The sequence below is a fragment of the Corvus moneduloides genome, chromosome 1 (assembly GCF_009650955.1).
Source record: "Corvus moneduloides isolate bCorMon1 chromosome 1, bCorMon1.pri, whole genome shotgun sequence".
Taxonomy (NCBI): Eukaryota; Metazoa; Chordata; class Aves; order Passeriformes; family Corvidae; genus Corvus; species Corvus moneduloides.
The window spans coordinates 95,806,671-95,824,542 of record NC_045476.1 but is presented as its reverse complement, the minus strand read 5'-3'; the positions used below and the strand labels follow the sequence as shown (position 1 = coordinate 95,824,542).

General features: G+C 40.5%; 1 protein-coding gene across 4 annotated transcripts in view; it reads left to right on the top strand.

The window, feature by feature from the left end:
- Positions 1-17,872, top strand: part of EPB41L4B (erythrocyte membrane protein band 4.1 like 4B) — a 169,814-nt gene that overhangs the window by 104,081 nt on the left and 47,861 nt on the right. For 3 of the 4 annotated variants that reach the window (XM_032119119.1, XM_032119097.1, XM_032119129.1), the window contains exon 18: positions 8,285-8,410. In XM_032119119.1, coding sequence (XP_031975010.1) covers positions 8,285-8,410 — 126 coding nt within the window. The remainder of the gene's footprint in view (positions 1-8,284; positions 8,411-17,872) is intronic. The other variant, XM_032119108.1, reaches the window with a different exon arrangement.

Below are 17,872 nucleotides of genomic sequence, written 5' to 3'. Positions count from 1 at the left end.
AATATTTTAGATTTAGATTTTTTCTCCCAAATCTATTTAGTTTTCACCTGTGAGCGGTTGTTATTTTGTCTGGCTCAAGCAGGAATTAAAAAGATAAATCATTAAGTCAACAAACTGGGGTAAAATGGGAAAGAAGTCACCTTTTATTCCTGTGAACATTTCTCAAGTTCATCTTCTAGAAATACCCTCAACTGGTAATAGGTACAGCTTTTTATAGGCAAAGCTTGTTAAGCACTGACATAGTTTGCCAGAGGAGAATTCTCCATCTCAGGCTCATCCGTTGAATACCCAGGTCTTGCGAGAGGACTTGTGTAGTTCAGATGTGATTACTGATACTGTACCTGAACCCCAGCAGAGAACATTCACTCACATGCAACGTCCAGAAATGCTTTAAAGACTGTCCTACACTATTGATCTTGCTGAAAGCTCAGTTTGGCATATTTAAAGGGGCAAAGTGATGAAGTGTAAGGACTCTCTCCACATTGACCACAGTGCACAATTGGGTAAACCAATCTGACCTGTGTTGCACAAAAGGTTTGAAGATGTGATCTCAATGGTACCCCCTGTGATTTCAAAATGAGTAGATTTACGGTCTGTCTTCTTTCTTAAACTGAAAGCTTAAAATGCTATGGTCCTATATTCCACCATACTGTGCAAGTAATCCAAATAACATCCCTGCAACTTCTGCCTGATCTCTGATCTTCTCGCTCGTTCATATTCGCTGCAAGTCTGTGGAGGGAGGACTCAGCTCTTCTATAATTAATGGTTTTCTTTGGCTTGCCCTGACAGCTCTAGAATCTTGTCCACAGTCAGATGGATTATTTATTTAAGGACTAATTATCAGAACCCAGTATCATAACAAGTCAGTGTTTCACAATAAATGCAGCTGCACAGTAAATGCAGCCTGTGTCTGCTGTGATGAGTCTGCCATCAGTCAAAGTTTAGCTGATGAAAAAGTCTTGTAATGAGCACCAAGAGCTGCTAAATGCTTCTGTTTCTGGCAGAAGCTCAGCAAAAGGCAATGCTAGAGACAAGGACTGTCTAATGAAAACCCTCCCCTGGCAGGCATAGAGGGTTTGGGTTTAAGAACTGGGCAGCATTCCCATGAGCAGTGGTTACCATGTGAATGTGAAAGAGGCCAGTCCCTCAAAATTTATTACAATTACTGTTTTTAGCAATCTGAAAATTGTACATACTCTTGAAACAGGCCCAGAGTCACCACTGGAAAGCACTTCAGTGATCGTTACAGGCTATGGATTGTGACCAACAAACCATTCTGAAGTTCTTTTGGCCCTTCGCTTGTGGTTTCTTATTCAAGCACAATTTTCTGACCTAGATCCTGGTAAAATGTGTATACAGAACTCACAAAGCTAAAACAAACAAACCACAGGTCTGTGAGCTCTGAGCAGAGCCTGGATTTGCCTCAGCAGATAGCTTCTCTGGTGCAAGAGAGGGACATGCTGTAAATATCGGGCTAACCCTGGGCTGAAATGCTGTAGGGCACTGCCCAGCACAAAGGCAACAAGGCAGGTTAGACCACATTGAACAACCCCAAACTGTGACAAGTATTTTTAACTGAGAGTGGGCCCTCCTTTGGTTATGGTAGTTAACTAGCTACTCAGTCCAGCAGCAGATTTTAATGAGTGTTCAATGTGTCTACTTTCTGGCAAAAAAATGAAGTGTTAACTCCTCGCCTGCACCACTCCATTGATTTCTGGTCTACTAAGTGTCTTTTATCGCCTAGTCTTGCATCCTCCAAAATATTATGCTTAAATAAAACCAGTGAAGCATTTACAAAGCTGTTTCATTTTACTCTATTTCTGATTAAAAAAAAAACAACCATTTCCACATCTGTTGTGGACTCCCAGTTTTCACTCCCTCCCTTCCTGTTGCTAAGTGTTATTTTTTTCAAGCAAAATGCTTTCGGGCTGGAATTTGTCAGGCTTAATAATCGACCCATAGGAGAATTAGCAAGAAATTGGGTAAATTAGATTCTGCAGTTAATTAATTTGATTGTCTGCTACAGCAAACTTCATCTCATGGGAATGATGAATGGATGTGTCCAACCTCTTTTCCAGAGCTGTTTGGTATGGTGTATGTGTCTGTTCACCTACTGAATGATGAAAGTCTGTTTCACCTTCTGTTTCATGCCCTTTGGTGCTAGCAGACTCCTTAATCTCCAGGACACATAAGCCTAAGAGTTGTAGCTGTGAATGTATTTCTGATTCTCTTCTTGGAAGCCTTTCATTAGAAAAATATGTTCCTCCATCCCCCGTTGCTTTGTGTGTGTGTGTGTGTGTGCATGTGCATGTGTGTGTGTGTATAATATAAAGCCAAGAATGTATTGTTAGCATTTCTGAAATCTTGGGACTCTAGTAATTATTAGCACAGCTGTAATTATTGCATAAAAAGAAAGAATAATAATACATTTCAAATTTCTACCTCTTTTCCTGGTGTCATGCTCACCCTTTCACCTACACTCGTGGGTCCTGAGATTGGTGATTTTGTTCTGGTGGGGTCAGAGGGGGAATTATGATGGTCATAGAATCACAGAATCAATTAGGTTGGAAAAGACCTTTCAGACCATCGTGTCCAACTGCTAACCCAGCAATGCCAAGTCACTAAACAATGTCTCTCACTGCCACATCTACACGTCTTTTAAGTACCTCCAGGGATGGTAACTCATCCACTTCCCTGGGCAGCCTCCAGTCATGTTCATGTTTTCTTCTTTCTCCTCACTCTACAGTATACTTTGGGTCCTTCTGTATGTTTTCAATTAAGCTTTTACTTCTTGCTCTTTCTTCATTGATCTGCATCCTCACATTACACCCAAATTTACTGTATATGCTGGCTTTTACATATATATGCTACTATATTATGTCTTCACTCTCCTCATTGCCCCTAAACCAAATTCTGCCCAGGTTCAGGCCTGCACTTTAACTGGCCATTGGTGAGTTGCTTGTAGCCATGGGTCCCCAGTGCCAGCCTGTGCCTTTTGCACTATCACTCCATGTCAGCGCTCCTCTGCAGCATGTCCTGTCTCTTCCCTTCTCAAGGCCCCTGTTTTCATATCAGCCCTACATCGCTTTAAACTACATATTTGTGTTAGAGTCATAAATACCTTATTCTGCAAAGAATACTGGCGCTATTGTTTTCTGTATGCAATTATTGCTGCTACAGCTAAACTTGGTAGAACAAAGCTGCAGGCAGATTGAGAAAGGTTCAGACAGAGCCAGCCTGATGAGCCTTAACATCTTTGCAAACTCTGCTCAAAACTTATGGCCTTTTGCCACCAGGGCAAGAATATGTTATCAGGCTGCCCAGTTACACAGATTGTCTGCTTCCAAATGATACCACCTGCAAAAATCTGTGGAACTACCTGCTCCCTGCATGGCAGCAATGCCTAAAGCCACTAGGGTTCCAAAAATCATTTGTAGTTTAAGAAAACCCACAAAACGAACTCACCTTGTTGATGTACCTGAGACTCTTCTGTGTGATACATGGGTCAGAGGGTATATCTCAGGAAACATGGCTACCATGGTCCTGTAAGACTGTCATGAAGCTAGCAATGACAGAGGTAGGATTTAATAATATTGAGCAATAGGATTTTATAAAATAAGTTTGATACCAAGAATTAAAGAGGTTTACTCCGAGGATATAAGCATAACAAGATGTATTGGGAGTTGTATCTTTCATTAGACCAACTAATAGCTAACCTGAGGAAAATGTTCTGTGTCTGACAGCTTAATGACTGATTGGTTTGTTTGTTTTTTCAATTTCACTTTTTTTCTAATAAAGAAGATGCAGTTTTTGCTTGTAAACATTGCCTCAAATAAGAATAGCACATTATTGTATAGGTCTTACCATTGTGGTATCTGTTTGTAATTGGTGTTAGCTATCCCATGGAAAAAAGGCAATACATTTCCTGGTGAAAAAGGGGCAAAAGAGTCTGTAGATTTCCATGCCCATTTGCAGATGTAGTTGAGTCCCAGGAAACCTCACATAGCTAATGTGCTTTCAGAACCTATATATTTGTGTTGTCTTTGTTAAAATTTTACCTCCCACTACTAGCGATGGCTAGCAACAAAAATAGACCCACGTTCCTAAAGAAAATATTCATTCTATTCTTCAGTTATCTCTAGTCAAATACATGTTTTAAACATGCTGTTTGGCTAAGAAGAGGCTATCAGTAAATTCACAGAGGCACAAGATCATGAATCTTGCTCTTGGTACAAAGTTTGATGTGGAACAAGGCATCAACCTTTTAAAGCAGAGCATAGAAATGCTATGTACAGGAGTGGTATTGCTGTGTTTCACGCAACTATTTTTATATTCTCTATGTGTATTTAATATTCACTTAGCTTTGCAAACCAAAGTCAATGTCATCATTATCTAACACTCTACAAATCTGCCTTCAGTTCTAGTATCAGCAAATGTAATTGAATTTAAAGTAAATGTTTGGGAGGAGAAAAGCAAATGTAAGACCTCAATTACAAAAAGAAAAAAATGTCTCTAGTTTTATACGTGTATATATCTGAGCTTCTTTGACTTTTTCCATTTAAATGCAATTCTCTAGTGTTCTCCTATGAAAAACTAAAATTCTGCATTAGTGGTGAAACAATGTGAACACATTGCTGTTATTGAGATCAGCAGAATTGGACATGGAAAACTGGAGTGTTATCAGGTATCCTAATGGGTTTTTTCTTAATTTCTAAACCTTTTAGGATGAGTTTAAATTGCAATTCTAAGCAAGAAGATTATCTCTTTCAAGTGCCAATTTGACTCTAAGACTTTCACTTGAAAGGGGCATCTAAGATTCTTTTGGATTGTGTAATAAAAAATGATAAAATAGGAAGTTTCATTAACATCATGCCACATTTAGCATTCTAATCACTTCCAAATAGAACACTCTGAGTTTATCAATGGAAAAAATGTTAATAACTGCCAGCCTGGCTCAACAGATGAACACCTAGCTGCTGTCTTTATACTGTGAGCAGTGAGGATTCTGGAAATGTAAAATTTATTTATTATACAGCAAAATAAAGTAGAATACAGCTTTCATTCTTGTAGCAATAGTATGTGGAGATTCCTAAAGGAGACAGGTTTTAGATCTTTGATTTTCTTATAAACTAGTGAAATAAACCACGGAAGATTCTACACGTGCTTTTGTAGCCATGAAATATTTTATTTTCTTTTGCATTCTTGATGACAGTTATGCTTTAGGAGTTAAATTGGGGGATGAACGAGCTATATGTAAAAATTAGTGACATGAAGGAAAAATAAGAACTTATATAGGTGCTTAGAGGTGCTAATAGTCTGCAATGGGGAGGTGCTGCTTTATTCTGTGATTAGAGTTTACTTTTCATCTGGATGCTCAGTGCCACTGACTCTGTGTGTAACAGTCTCAGCTAATCAGCTGTGGGAGGGCAGAATTCAGCAATGATTCAGGATGTGCTGCTCTGTGGCAAAAAAGGCTGTCACTGCCAAGGCAGGCTGGCAAAGAGGCCTTTGGCATATGTTCAGAAGCTAAAGGAGGCCTGGGTCAGGCCGAGCACTCCCAAGCCCCATGTGTGCTTTGTGTGCAGTCAGCATCTCCACTGGGGCAGGGGGACGTGGTGGCCTTTGGCTGCTGGCTCAGCAGCTGGTGAGCAGGACGAGGCCAAGCAGCAGTTGCAGCCATGTCTGCTCTTCATGTGTGACCAGTCACTAAAGATGCTGCTGCTCCTGTTGCAGTGCAAGCAAAGCAAATTTTGCTTGCTTGAAGGTGAAACCCTTGAAGTGTGACCCAAACGAGGCCTAAAGCAGAGCTGAATACCCAGGAATGGCTGCTGGGAAGTGTGCGCTCTCTAGCAGCAGCTTCCTCTTTCAACCAGGTCAGCCACCATCACCATTTGGGCCTCTCAAGAATCTCCATGTGAGACTTGCACATCAGATATCACACTGGGATCTCCATTAAATGAAGTCATCTGCACAATACTGAATATAGCAGGATATTTAGATCTTTTGAGGGTTCCCAGCTAAAGAGCAGCCCTGGGAACTTTTATCTTCCTCTTCGTCAATGTGGGAAAATTGGGCAGTGGAGGAAGAACAATAGGACTGAAAAATGTCTATATCCATCTGAATAACAGGGGGATGGGACTTGGGAACATTTCAGGTTATGAAACAAGCTTGTCTCCTAAACAAGCCTTCGTTGTCTTGATATAGCAAGTAAAATACAGTTGTTTAATCTTGCTTGACTGAAATGTTATTTAATTGGTAAACAGTGTTAAATCAAAGGTGGGATTTTGCATGGCCTTTAGAAATGCCACTGCTTAGTGTGTTGTTTTTTCTGCTGTTAGAAATCAATACACATAGAAGTTGACAGTAAAAACAGCCTTTTTAAAATGTGTAGTATTTCACTTTGTCTACCAAGAATATTGGTGAAGTAAATATTGTGGTTTCTTTGCAAATAATTTTGTCCTTTTGATTATCTGCACTTCTCAGCTTCATGAGTATCCCAGAAAAGACACCTATGGCAATCAAATATTTCATGTTTGGATTTCCTGTCCTTTTTTTTTTTTTAATATACTTGCTGAACTACTATTACATTCAAGACTGAATAGATGACTACAGTTCCATAAGTTGCTCCATCTAGACACTGTCACTTTTCATTTTATGTATTTTCTTTTTCCTTGAGGAGGAGACTGGGAAGAATGGGAAGTCCAAAAATATCTTTCTCATAAAAAAGTAAATGTAGCTTGACAAATAAACATGTAAGAATTATTAGAAATTTGCCAGAGAAAAAAAATCTCATGATGAGCAGTCCTTTAACAGACAGTTGTTCAAAATCATACCTGGCAGCTATGGCATTTTGGATGCAGAAGGCTGCTAGACCAACCTTGCTTACACATAAATATCTTGCAGTCTCAACAGCGTTCTGCTAAGGTCTGGCTCTTTCCCTCCCCAGTGTTTACTGAACAGTTTCCTCAGGCAACACAATTGCTTTTGTGACTTGCTCCACTTGCAGAAAGAGTCCCCCGAATTTTGATATTCCCATTTGTGATTGCTCGAGGACCTGAGAAAAGAGTCGGTAAGACTGTAGTTACCATCAGCCAGTGGGATGCTGTGGGGGAGGGCAGAAGGAAGGATAAAGGAGACAGATTTTGAAGTTAAGGGGCTAATCATATGGTAATTTCAGTGGCAAAAAAATGATTGGTTCTGTCTTGAAATGCTTGACAGAGGTGAGCCTCAAGGATCACTGGACCTGGTGTACTGATGCCTTGTACCTGTTTGGGCCGAAATCTGAATGACAGCATTACATATCTCTTCTCTCTGGGTGTATACAACCACTCACCCTTCTCAGCCATGAGAGCAGAAAATGAATGCACAATCTAGGCTGTTACTCATCTGTAATTCAAGGCTCACTTCCAGGAAGAATAGGGAAGTTTGCAATGGCTGTTATGCCATGGCCCAATTATTCTCTAAAAATATGTAACACATTGCAGTTGGATTGTTTAAGAGTTCGTGTTTACAATCGTGGTCTCATTCATGCCCTCTTTGTTGACATATTAGTATTACATTGTCTTTCTTTTTGTTTTCCTTTTCTGCTTGGGAAGTTTATTAATGTGGCATTTCTGCTGTATATAGTTTGTTCAAGGCACAAAACCTTTAGGTCATGTTTGAACAGGACACTAAACTAGCTGTCCTGAGGCCAAAATTTCTGATTCAGATTGCTGCGTAGGTAAAGGATTGACATCAAGTGGAAACAGCATCAGCAATGTTTAAACTCTCTTGATTTTTATTTTCTTTCTGATGAAGGAGATTTTGCTTAGCTTGTAATTAAGTGGAGATTCCTTCACATTTCTCTGGCTAAATTTGCAAAGCTTTGCATTTTAAGGGTGGTGTAAAAAGCCAGTGGTCACTATAGTTTTGCTGTTTGCTCTTCTGCCTGCTGTGGGATATTTTGAGACAGTGTTTTGCTTCCTCAGAGTGATCACAGGTTTGAACAACCACTCCAGGGCCTGGCTGGGCTTTTTTAATGTATCTTCATTCCACATCATTTTCTTGCTTCTATTACTCAGGCTTCCCTGGGGCTATTCTTGTCTTGAACATAATGACTTGATACTTGAACAGTATCAAGTCATTAAATATTTTGAAAACTTCTAAGATGTATCTATCAGGGTATGAATATGGAAGTTTTAGCCAGCATTGCTGAATCAAGTTATTACAAGTAAAAATTGAACCTTTGATCATTTTATGAACTTATCTTTCTAATATATGTCACTGCTTTTTTTATTAAATACAGGCTGAAGACAAGAAGGTATCGGAAAAGACTCTTCATGCCCCTGTGTCACCTTCATCTGTACCTGACCATTTGAAGTGCAACATCCTCAAAGCTCAAGTGGAAGCTGCTTTTAGAGTAGGTGCCCAGGTAATCTGTGCTTAATACTCTGCTTTTTTCGTTTTGGCATAGCTTTCACCAGTTTTCCAAAATCACATCGTTCCTGAGGAAGCACCTTATTTTTAGTCAAGTGTGCACATTGACATAGCGTTCTCTAGCTGCTCTGCAGTTTCTTCAGGTAACTCAAAATGATTGATATGGTGGAAGTAGGAAATTTATCCTAACTGACGTGATTAATACATCCAAGAGAGGCTGAGAAAATAGGAAAGATGGCCTCAGGAAATCTCTGTTTTGTCACTGTAGCTTTTACTTACTTTGTAGCTGAGAAGGAGTAACCTCTGGAGTTTTCTGAGGCTACCCACTACTCATGGACACTGTGGTTAAGACTGTTCCAGTGATAATATCAGTATATCCAGATTCAACCTTTATTTCAGGGGATTAGCTTTACATATCTGAGTGTGAAATATAGCTAATCTTTTGTTTTCCTACTTGTTCATGTGCTTTTAACTAAATTTTAAGCTTCTATTTTCACTGCTTGGTTAGTGTTTACATTAGATACATCCTGTTTCAAAAGCACTCTTTTAATGATGCCATGCAACTGAAAACTGATGCTAAAATAGAATGACTGTAAAAAAAATTGTTTTCCCAATCAGAGGTAAATCTATTGAAACCTAAAATGTGTTTTTGTTTTCAAGTGCAATTTGTGGACAAAAGATAATGCCATCAGAACCAAAAAATAAAGCCAAATACAATGTTTTAGGAACAAATATAGAGGTAGAAAGACTGCTATAATTCTTATCCCCAGTTCCTGTGGTATTCTTGAGCACACTATTCTCTTTGAACACAAATTATGTTGGTATTTCCATTGTTTTGTTTCTTTTCACAATAACATACCAGGCCAACTTGCCCTGCAAATGACTTTGTTACCAATCAGCTTTGTGTATTTGTTGTTCCCTGGCAGATCTTTCATTTGAGAGCTAGATTACATCTGGTCTAGCTAGATCTAAGGAAGTATCAAAATTTGGTTATTCTGACTGCCCTAGATTTCAATAGCAGAAACCATAAAACTGGCAGCATGAGGAGGAAGGAGTTTTTGGGTGGTTTTTTTCTTTTAGTTTTTGCTTAAAGCAGTTCTCTCACCTCTCTGAATTCTGTGTTATATCAACTGTGTTTTATGTAGCATATATCTCCCCTTGGGTTTACCCTCTGTTTTTCCTGTGTGCCTTTTCTACAGGATGTCATGGTATACTTCTCATATTTGTTCTTTCTCCTGAATATGCTTAATAGTGATGTTTGATTGGATAGTTAGAGGATGGAAGCAGTGTGTGCTGCTGCATTCAGAATACAACATTATTAAGGCAAGATAGGAAATGTGCTTAATGTATGCATCTCTCAATTGACCTGCCCTGCCTTAATTTTTCCATCTGAGGCTGTCCAAGGGAAGCCATCCTGGGTTGCTTTTTCTTCCATAACCATATTCTTTAGCTGCTGCTGTGTCATAAGTAACTTTCAGAGCAAACTGAGCATTCCTCTCTTCCTTCTTGCCTGTGTTGTTTTTCACAAGGCTCTAAAAGTCAGATTGGATTAAGTAGATGTCTGTAGACTTGGCCTCAATGAGAAAAATCCTATTGTTTCGGGGGAAGGAAAGTAAAGAAGACTGTTGCAGTGTAGCATACATCGTGGAAAAATAACTGCTTACGGTTCAGATTGAAATCTCTGAAGATTTCAGTGTTGGCAAAGTATGGTTTAAAATTTATAACCAGTAAATTAGGAAGTCACCTTAATCTTAGAAATCCTCATTCAACTGCCTGCTTAGCTACAAAATTGCCTGTGTAACTAGAGATGAGTTCTTCTGCACTTGATTTCCCCTCCTGTCAATTATGAAAGATCACCCTTCTCAGATACATTGCAAAAATAAGCAGGCAGAGACCAGGCAATGATCAGCTGTTACAGTAAGAAGCTATGGCAACACAAGCACTGAAAAGGGTAGGAAAAGTGTTCATGGTGAAGGAATCAGTAGAAACACAACATCTATCATCTAGAAGACGGGAGAAGGGAAGGCAGCTACAGGATGACCTGATAAACCAGCATATCAAATACCATAAAATCACCCAGTTATCTTCTCTACCTGCCCCCAGTCCCCCAAATAACTAGCTGAATACCAGTAGCTAAGCCATTTCCCAGTGCCAGTTCAGTCATCTTCTGGGGAAAGTGGGCTGGGATGGAATTACCCTGCTGAGAGACACAGAAGCCTTTCGAGGGAGCAGAGAAGGAATAGTTTTCTTCATGGAAGACAACTATTTAGCTCAGTGTATTCCCCCAGGGCTGTGATCCTGCCCCTCTTTGACCCCATCTGACATATCTTGCTGCTCAGTATATCTGGAGGACTAATGATGTTATCCTCTGCCCAATTCTGTCTTTTGATGCCAGTTCTATATTACATTCCCGAGAAGTCTTGCCTTCTGGCCTTACTTGTAACACTCCAATTTCTCATCTCTTCTTTTTTGTACTGTCATATTTCAATTTACTAGGCAGCCAGAGCAAGAAATATATCTAGGTTCTCAAAGGCACAGCCTATATTCCTCAAGCTGTAAAGCAAGGCAGCCTTGCTTTTCCTCGTGTAGAGCACAGTTGTTCCCATAATTTGTGATAGCACAAAAAAATAAGAAGAAGCAGAAAAAATAAAAGAGGATTTGCTCCTCCAATCTGTAAAAGGAGAAAGAAAAAAACAGTCTGTCTTATGCACATGGTATTTGAAAGGAAATGTTCTTCTAAGGGCCCCAAAAATCTGTGGTCTAACTCATCCTTTTTGAAACTTCATGGACCATCTTCATTTTATGGTTAGGTTTAAAAGCATGAGAAAAATATTGGTGCACTATAGGATCGCATCCAAAATTAACAAACTGTTGCTTGAAATATTTGTAACAGCTCTCCCTTCAAGAAGTAGGAATATTTTCAATACCATATGCTACTAACATCAGGATGTGACAAGTTTATGAAAGCACCTCCTGCATGTAGTAGAAGAAGAAGCTGTTCCTTGTTAATTCGGAGAATGGAGTAAATGTTTGCAAATGGAAAATGCAAGCTGGGACAGAAATTTTCTGTAGTTTTCTTTTTTTTTTTTTTAATGGCAGCTAGGCACCAACACAAGAGAGAGCCTTAGAAATAAATTATTCCAGTTCTTATGATTTACAGAATGAAACCAGGGGAAATGGTGCTAGACATTTGAAAATATATTCTGGAATATTGTGTCTTTGCTGCTTCATTTCAGAATTGTGCTGAGGAGCTGTTTATTACATTCCTAGGGGACAATACATCTCCCGTAGTTATAGCCCTGACTTAAGGGACTGAAAATTTGTAAGGTTATGGTGCTGATCACTTCGTCCTGCTTGTGTTATAGAGCAGCAGAAAACTAACATGAGTGAGGGTTGGTTTTTTTTATTTGGTGAAGATGAGAATATTTATGTGCCACTCATTTAAAGGTAGAATCAAGCTGCAGTGTGCATGGGGATGCTGGAAGCTGGATCTAGGAGCTGACTGCCATGGACAAGGGAGGTGAGAAACGCGAGGAACCCACACACAGCTGTGGGAACCTGTGGTTTGCGCAGGACATGCCATACAGTTACCTGTAGGGCAAGAGCAAATGAGTAATGTTTCACAACACACCTCTCAAACTGTGCCACAGGGATCTGCCACCTTTTAGCTGACAGACTACATGTCAGAGTTCCCACATAATTAAGCTCCAGGGGAGCCCTAAACACTGTGAAGCAACTGACATATCTTTTTTTTTTTTTTTTTTTTGCATATATTCCAGACTCTTCATTTGAGAGGGAGTGGTATAAAGCAGCAGTAAGGAGCTGTCAGAATACAAAAGACCAGCTCTCCCTGGCATTTAAAACCCCTTTGCAGCTTGCATGAGTCAGTGCTGATATGCTGTGATTGAGCAGAAATGACTTGTTAGTATCACAAAGAGTCCCTTTTGCCAAACAGTTCAAGGCCCAAGTGATGAAAGAAAGATACTTGCAGCTTTCACTTGCTATTTATATCCAGTTTGGCTTCGGACAAATCCCAATTATCCTTAAAATTAAGCACAGGCTCCTGACCAAATGTACAGCTATCTCAGCAGGGCTTTTTATTTTGGCAGGCAGTGTGTGCTGTGTTCTAGTAGTTTGTCATCCACAAGTGGTGTCTGTATTCTGCACCTGTTACCCAGGCTTTCCTAAATCCTTGGGTTGATGTGTGTCTAGCAGGTTAGCACAGGGAAGGATCCCGTTTCTCACAGATTTCTACTACAGCTGATTTTTGCATCACTCGCATCTTCCCCTTGTCTGCCGACAAGGGAAGGCCAAGCTCATTCTGCAGGTACATTTTTGCAATGCAGTTTATAGAAGACAAATAGAGGTGACATTACTACTGAGCTGTTCTTCACCGAACATTATGGGTTGTTTGCTGAGAAAAAAAGTGATGAGAAAAGGTGGTTTGGAGATGCAGGGTTCCTTACAAAGAGCATAAAAAATCCCATTTGTTTCTCCCTTTTCAACCCCAATGGAAACTGTTGGCCAGGGAGAGGTATCTTCAGTCAGCCAGGTTTGGGTTACCCAGCCATTGATTCCCCTGCCTTGATTCTCAGTAAACAAAGGGATATTTAGGCTGAACAAAGGGACGTTCAGTTCTCTAACTCCTTTCACACACTAACTTTCTTGACAAGCCTATACACATGTAAATTTTTAGGCCAGAGTCGATAGCCATCTCTCTTTTTCCTCCCTGTCCTAGAAACAAGTACAGGCCCAGTATCATGTCGTTTTACCTTAAGTATTGCAAATACGCGAGTAAGAGCAGGTTGCCTGTGCTGTCTAGAGTTGCCTTGAGGAAAGGACTGGACCATGGTACAGAAAATACCTCAGGTCATGCAGGATACCGTGTCATCCTGTGCTCTCTACACAGATGCAAGCCATGGCTGCAGTGTAAATGAGAGTGGGGTCTATGCATTATTTATGGTAGAAAAGGTGCATAAGTGAGGTGATCCACAGTGCTAGTCTGTCGTAGCTACATTTTTGATGATTCTTTGTCTTTTTTAGTGTTCTGTCTCCTTTAAGGAAAGATTCCTGTGTAAGGACTTGTCATCTTCAAACTCCAGATGCTTTTGCCATGTATTTCTAGAAAAAATCCACTGTCTTTATGTAAGCTGGGTCTTTGGAGCTTTATTCACTTAAGGAGATCTGGATTCAAACCCTAATCAGGTCATGAATGAAAATAGAGTAGGTGAGGGGAAGACACTTGAGGATTTATAATCATATACGATCTTTCTTATAATAGGACTTAAACAAATCCTTCTGGATCCCCAGAGGAATTCTTAGGTTTCACTAGATGTTGACTTAAGTACCTTGAAAGGATCAGCTTTTCCAGCATTTCAGGCTCCTTCTGTCATGAATTAGGTGCAGTTTGCTTCCCTCTCCTCCTTTCCTCCCTCCCTCCATCCATCCTTATTCACAGCACCGAGCTACTGCACAATTTGACAGTCTTTGCACAGAGATCAGAACTGAAATTATGTGAGCATAACAGGTCACAGCTGAGGTGTTCAGGCTGTGGGGGAAGCTTCCACAGCTCCTTATGTACACTGTGCCTTCCTTGCTAAAGCTGTTGCTGTTAGTCACCCACTTGGATGAGCAATAAACTCACTGTCAAGTTTCAGGCTAGGTAAAAAGAAGCAACTGCGCTGGGACTCTCAACTGGAACAGCAGCAAGTGTAACATTGCATCAGTTATAATTGTTCATAACAATGGCATTTAAAAATGGCTCAGCTTCAAATTCTCTGTGTTCAGTTGCTACGTGGAAACAGGTTTGCTCAACTTTAAAAGTGAGGCTACAGGAATTTGATGGTGCCACAGGTATATATACAATATTTGATTGTGTGTGATAAATATATGATACATGGCAGCTCATTAGAAGTGTGTCAGCAATGATACCTCAAAATCAGAGTAGGAACTGAGGAAATGATGTGGCAGCCTTGCTGGAGGTACAGAAGGGGAGTGAGGATTTACGTAAACAGAATGTGGGAACTGATGAGAGCTTCAGTTTATTCCCTGGGATACAAATGTGGCAGTGGTGTCACAAGACTCTGAGAGCACATTGAGGGTATTTCAGCTGTGTCTCCTCTCTGGCATGTCTCTAAGTGCCAGTACATGATGAGACAAGTACTGTTAATGGCCTTTATGTGTAAGAGCCCTGCCAGAGCCCATGGTGCCAGGCCTCATTCAGAGGGAAAAAAACATAGTAGTCTGTTCCCAAGAGACATAAACATCATGCTTTTTTGCCCGAAAAGTTACATTTGACATATTAAATCACCAAGGTAGGTTTACCTTGGCAGAACATTTTTCCTGATGACGTGTTCCTTAGCCACTATTATCTGATGAGATCAGCCAACATTTTTTGGCATGGCTGACAAAAGATAAAAGTGTTGATAAAGAGCTGAAAAATCAAATATGATTCAGACCTCCTTAGCATCATTACAGATTCATAAAGAACCAAGATAAAGAAGTATTTCAAGGCCCTGCAGAGAGTCATTCCTTCCTTACCTTTGAAGATCTCCAAACATGTGAAAGCTGTGTTGCTCACCCTTCCTTTCTGCAACTGAGAACTCTGTGAAATTGCTAAATAAGAGCCATCATATGTTTCCTATGAGCCTTCTAGACCCTGTCTTTCTCAGATGAGAACCTCACACTCCCCCTTGGCTGCAGTGATCTGATCCATCATGCAGTTCTTTTGCTTATCCGAGGTATTCCTATTTTGGATCAGTAGAGGTGAGAGCCGCAGCAATGCCCCCTGTGATGGAGGAGAGACACAGATGGCACTAGCTCCCCATGGCACTTGCTTGAGGCATGAGAAACACAGACTGCCTTGCACAGTGCCCCTCTGGAGGCAAAATCACAGATGGCTGCACCTAGAGTTCTGTCTTTACTGTATTTTCCCTTTTGGTACATGCCTAGTGCAACCAATTCCCATTTTAAGGTTCTTTCCTCCACTGTCGTGGGGCTAACTTTCTTCAGAAGAAAATCAAAGGAGCTGCTGTTCACTAGGCAAATCCAGCCACCAGGATTTATGAATTTGTGCATGGGATTACTCCCATGGGCCAGAAAGTGTTCCCACCCTGTCTAGAAAGCTCAGCAGAGTCTGGTGTAGCATCCCTGGAGAATCACCCCCTCTCTAAGGCTCCAAAGGACCTGGCTGTCAAGACAGCAGCAGGGATTAGCAGGGCTCAGGAGTTGACTGAAAAGCAGTCTGAGAACTCCAGGCTGCCCATTGGTAGATGGCTTAGAGAGCTGTGGGCAAAATCTGATATTACTTAGATACTTTTCTCCTTTTTTCATCCTTTGGTGGAAGTCATATTTCTTAGCAATCCTCTGTGAAGAGAGCCAGTACAATGGCACTGCTGCCCAGTCATGTTTCTTGTCCCTAAATAGTATAAAGTAATGCTTAAAATGATAAAGTAACTCTTTCCCTTTTTTCCTACCACCATCCAGAAAGTTAATGGCATATGAAATCAGAACATTAATGATTTTTTGTTTGCCCTGGGCCTGATGCAGATAAAAAAAGAGAATGGCATTGTGTGGATGGATTATATGTTTCAACTTTTAATTTGGTTTGCAGTCTGGTAGCCAGAAGAGTAGCCTGTTTCTCTTTAGGTAATTACTAAATGAATCTGCTTCTGTATAAATCAGTCTTCCAGGTCTGCTATGCCCTGAAATCTTTCCCTCAGAGCAGCAGCCTCTGTGGGAGGGGAGAAAGTTCCTTAGTTAAGATCTAAGCAGCTCCATGCTTTGTTTCTGCCTCTGTATTTCTTACATAGTGCTGGGCTTTCAGTGGGTGAGAGCCTCTGCCCAGCTCTCTACGTACGTTCCCCACCAGGCATCCCCTGCTACCCTTGCCTAAACCCTCTTGCTCCATTGCTGGAAGACATCCTGCAATGGAAGCACAAATCCTGGCCCCAGCAGATGCATTTGTTTTCAAATGAAGGCAAACCATCTGGGAATTATATTGTAAGGGTTGTCTACAAGTATAACCCTTGTTCTACAGTCACATCTTTTCAGTAAGGCTGAGGAAGTCCTTCTGTGGTTAGTGAGTGTGACTTGCTGTGTTAAGAAGAAAGATAAAAGCAACAGGCTGCCACTTGATGACTTACTGACCTCCTTCTGAAAAACACAAACAACCCAAAAGCCAACAAGCCCTCACTGAAGCAAGGGTGGTACACCTTCTGACAGCTGAAGCCCTTTGCAGAAGGGTTTGCAAGTATAATATTTTCCCATGCCTGTTCTTCCACAGATAGGGAGGACAGGCATAAGGTGAGAAGAATGAGCCCATCCTTGTCAATCTGTACCTGCCCATGGCACCCTGAGAGCAGGCCTCACCACCTGAGGCTGTTCAGGCCCCCCCATTTCTCTGTATGCTCCCTCTCTCCTTACAGTTTAGAGTAGGATTACTTGCTCACTGCTCTGCAGTGCTTACTTGTGGATACAGGAGTCTTTTCTGATCTCTAGAGCATGAGTAATAATGCAGAAAATTAGTACCAAGAGAAATTCCTCATTGATGGAGAATGCTGGTCATGCTGCTTAGGAATATATGACTTCTTGAGATGCAGGCTTAGCCTTCCAATGCAGAGAAGACAGACCAGTAATGTAATCACAGAACCGAGAAGAAACCAAGGGTCTAACACGGCGAAGCCTCTCTCAGCTGGCTAATGAGATCCATGGCTTATAGCATTTAAGTAGGTGGAATTTTAATAATTTCATTACTGGTCACAGCCCCTGCATTGCATTCTTGATCTGTGTAATCTCTTTTCTATTGTTGTGTTCAAGTGCATCTTAAAATGCAGATTAATTAATTTGGTGAAAATTAGAATAAACTAAAATTTATAGTTTTAAGAAGTAACAAATTTGACACATAATAAGCAGCTAGGTTGACAGGCTTAACAATAAAATGCTGTTAAGACATCAGTTTGGAAGAAGAGACTTTGTATTAGGTTTCTGACAGCTGGATTCATGTTTACAGCTTTCAGAAACCAAACAGCTTTATAAAAAGCATTATAATTTCTGTAGCACAAAGAAATATTGCTTCCACTGCCCATCTATGCCGACAAAGAATGATTTTCAATACTTTCTCTTGAGTCCTTAAAAAAATTTTTTCTGTCCTTTCAAGAAAGCAATAGATTTTGAATAAACATTATGCTAGACAGAGCTACTAGAAAACCAGTAAAAAAAGTTTTCTAAAGCAGAGCTGAATTTCTTAAAGCCACAAGTTTATTGAAATTTTTAAATAGCACTCCTGATCCCAAAATGATTCATAATTTGACACTAAGTCACTGAAAATCTTAGCAGCAAAATGTTTGGTGGCTGAGTTACAATGATGGTTGTGGTGTGATTATGTCCCACATTTATCTGATTCCTTAATTGCTGGAGCATTTGTGCAGGACTGAGGAAACCTCTGCCTGAGGGAGAT